The following is a 2159-nucleotide window of genomic DNA, read 5'->3' as shown; positions in this document are numbered from 1 at the left end:
AAATTATAGTGCATTTGAAATCCAAAATGGTAATAATCTAATTTTAGTTTATAAGTGAATGGAAAAATAATTTTAATTGAGTAGAAAAGGTCTTGAAGGAATTCGAAAATTCTAAAGGCTTTTTGAAATCCAAATTATGCCCAAAATGTAGCAAAGATGTTAGTATACTAGGCAGTCTGATAAGTCCCTGAAAAATGAAACACGCAGACGTTTTTTTGGCCAAAGTCGGTTTTATTTTTTAACATACTCTCCTTTTAGGTCGATACAGCGAGTCCAACGATTTTCTAACTTTCTGATACTGTCCGAAAAGTACTCGATCGGAAGGTCTCCAAAATACGCCTCAGTTTCAGCTATGAGCTCCTCATTTGAGTAAAAACGCTTACCGGTGAGCCATCTCTTCAGGTTAGGGAACAAGTAATAGTCGCTGGGGGCCAGGTCTGGTGAATACGGTGACTGGGGAACCAATTCGAAGCCGATTTCATGCAATTTTGCTTGTGCAACTTAGCATGAATGAACAGGCGCATTGTCGTGATGATAAAGCAGTTTTTTCTTCTTCAAATGCGGTCGTTTTTCGGCGATTTCAATTTTCAATCGGTCCAATAATGATGAATAGTATGCTTCGGTTATGGTTTTACCTTTTTCAAGATAGTCCACGAATATTATGTCATGTGCATCCCAAAATACAGAGGCCATAACCTTTCCGTCCCATTATTGCGTTTTTGGACGCTTCGGAGCACTTTGGCCCGGTGGAACCCACTGTTTTGCCTGTTGCGTTGACTCAGGAGTATAGTAGTGGATTCAGGTTTCATCCATGGTTATGAATCGGCGCAAGAACTTGGTCGGCTTACGCGAAAATAATGCCAAATTCTGCTGGAAAGTTGTCACACGCAGGCCTGGATTTACCGTAGGGCAAAATGGGCAGTGTCCCAGGGCGGCACATTCCGAGGGGCGGCAAATTTGGAACGAAATTTTTCAAAAAAAAAATACAAAAAATAAAAAATTTTATTTTATTATCAGTAATCAAAAGTTGTACAATTTACATACATTCTCGTATATTTTTCAATCATTATTTATTTAAATTACAATAATTGTTTTGATTCCGATTTTGAATTACGCGCCAACTGCGGACAACTAGTGTATGGTTCAAACACAAGCTTAGTAGCAAAAGTCGCCAACATTAGCATCACTGTCGTCGGTAAAACAAAAGACCGTTGCGATTTATGTCAACATAACATTTTTGCATAAAAATTTGGAAAAATTTCTCAATTTTGCCAGATAAATGAGTGACGGCCGAAAGAGATTGAGTGGATATGAATACAGAAAAAAGGCGGCCGATAAAAAGCGGAAATTGGAATATGTTATTACGAAATCTGCGAAACTTGATAGTTTTGTCAAGAAAAAAGAAAAACAGTGTGAATCCACTAACCTCGAAAGCCTTTCGACAAAAACAACCTCGAAAGGTAACTGCAGCTGAAACTATAGGTAGAAACCTGAACATGATCAAATTATTTTTGTCATTTAGATAAACATCTTTGCCTAGTAAACGATCACTTCTTAGTATAATTTATATAGGTGAAAGAAAATATAAAAATTAATTTTGATCGATTACTGGGGCATTTGCCTTTATTAAATTTTGTCACAATATCACATCGGTTGATCATGATTTCATCGCAAATCGAGATACTAGCGACATAAAGCTACGCATTGAAAAAGAAGACGATGAAACCAAAAGTTTTCTCTCTAATGACACAGCTACCTGGCCGATCAGTGATTCTACTCGTAACTACATTGCACTCCACAGATAGATACAAAATGAAAAAGCAGATTTTACTAGTTCAAGAAAACTTTATAGTGATAGCAGCATGAGATATCTGTCTAGAAACGTATTCAAACGAAAACTACTCAATGGCGAAGAAGTGCATCGACCGTGGCTTGTTTTTTCTGAAAGTAAGGGATCGTTATTTTGCGTTGCGTGTCTCCTTTTCAGTACTAATGATAGTATACCATATTTAACGATAGTAACGGATTCAGTGATTGAAAGCATTCGGTTGAAAGAATACTAATTCATGAAAATTCTCGTTTTCATAAGCAATCTGTTGCTGATTTGAAACAGAGAGCTAACAAGTGTGGTCAGATAAATGAAAAATTAACTTCCGAAT

At 36.8% G+C, this 2159-nt stretch overlaps 1 protein-coding gene across 1 annotated transcript in view; it reads right to left on the bottom strand.

Moving 5' to 3' along the window:
- LOC117181265 overlaps nucleotides 1-1184 on the bottom strand; it is a 9019-nt gene extending 7835 nt beyond the window's left edge. The window contains exon 1 of the mRNA XM_033373829.1: nucleotides 1115-1184. Coding sequence (XP_033229720.1) covers nucleotides 1115-1184 — 70 coding nt within the window. The remainder of the gene's footprint in view (nucleotides 1-1114) is intronic.
- Nucleotides 1185-2159: the final 975 nt, after the last annotated feature.

The sequence above is a fragment of the Belonocnema kinseyi genome, chromosome 10 (genome assembly GCF_010883055.1).
Source record: "Belonocnema kinseyi isolate 2016_QV_RU_SX_M_011 chromosome 10, B_treatae_v1, whole genome shotgun sequence".
Taxonomy (NCBI): Eukaryota; Metazoa; Arthropoda; class Insecta; order Hymenoptera; family Cynipidae; genus Belonocnema; species Belonocnema kinseyi.
Note: the sequence above shows the minus strand (reverse complement) of the source record. Positions and strands in the feature narration are given on the sequence as shown.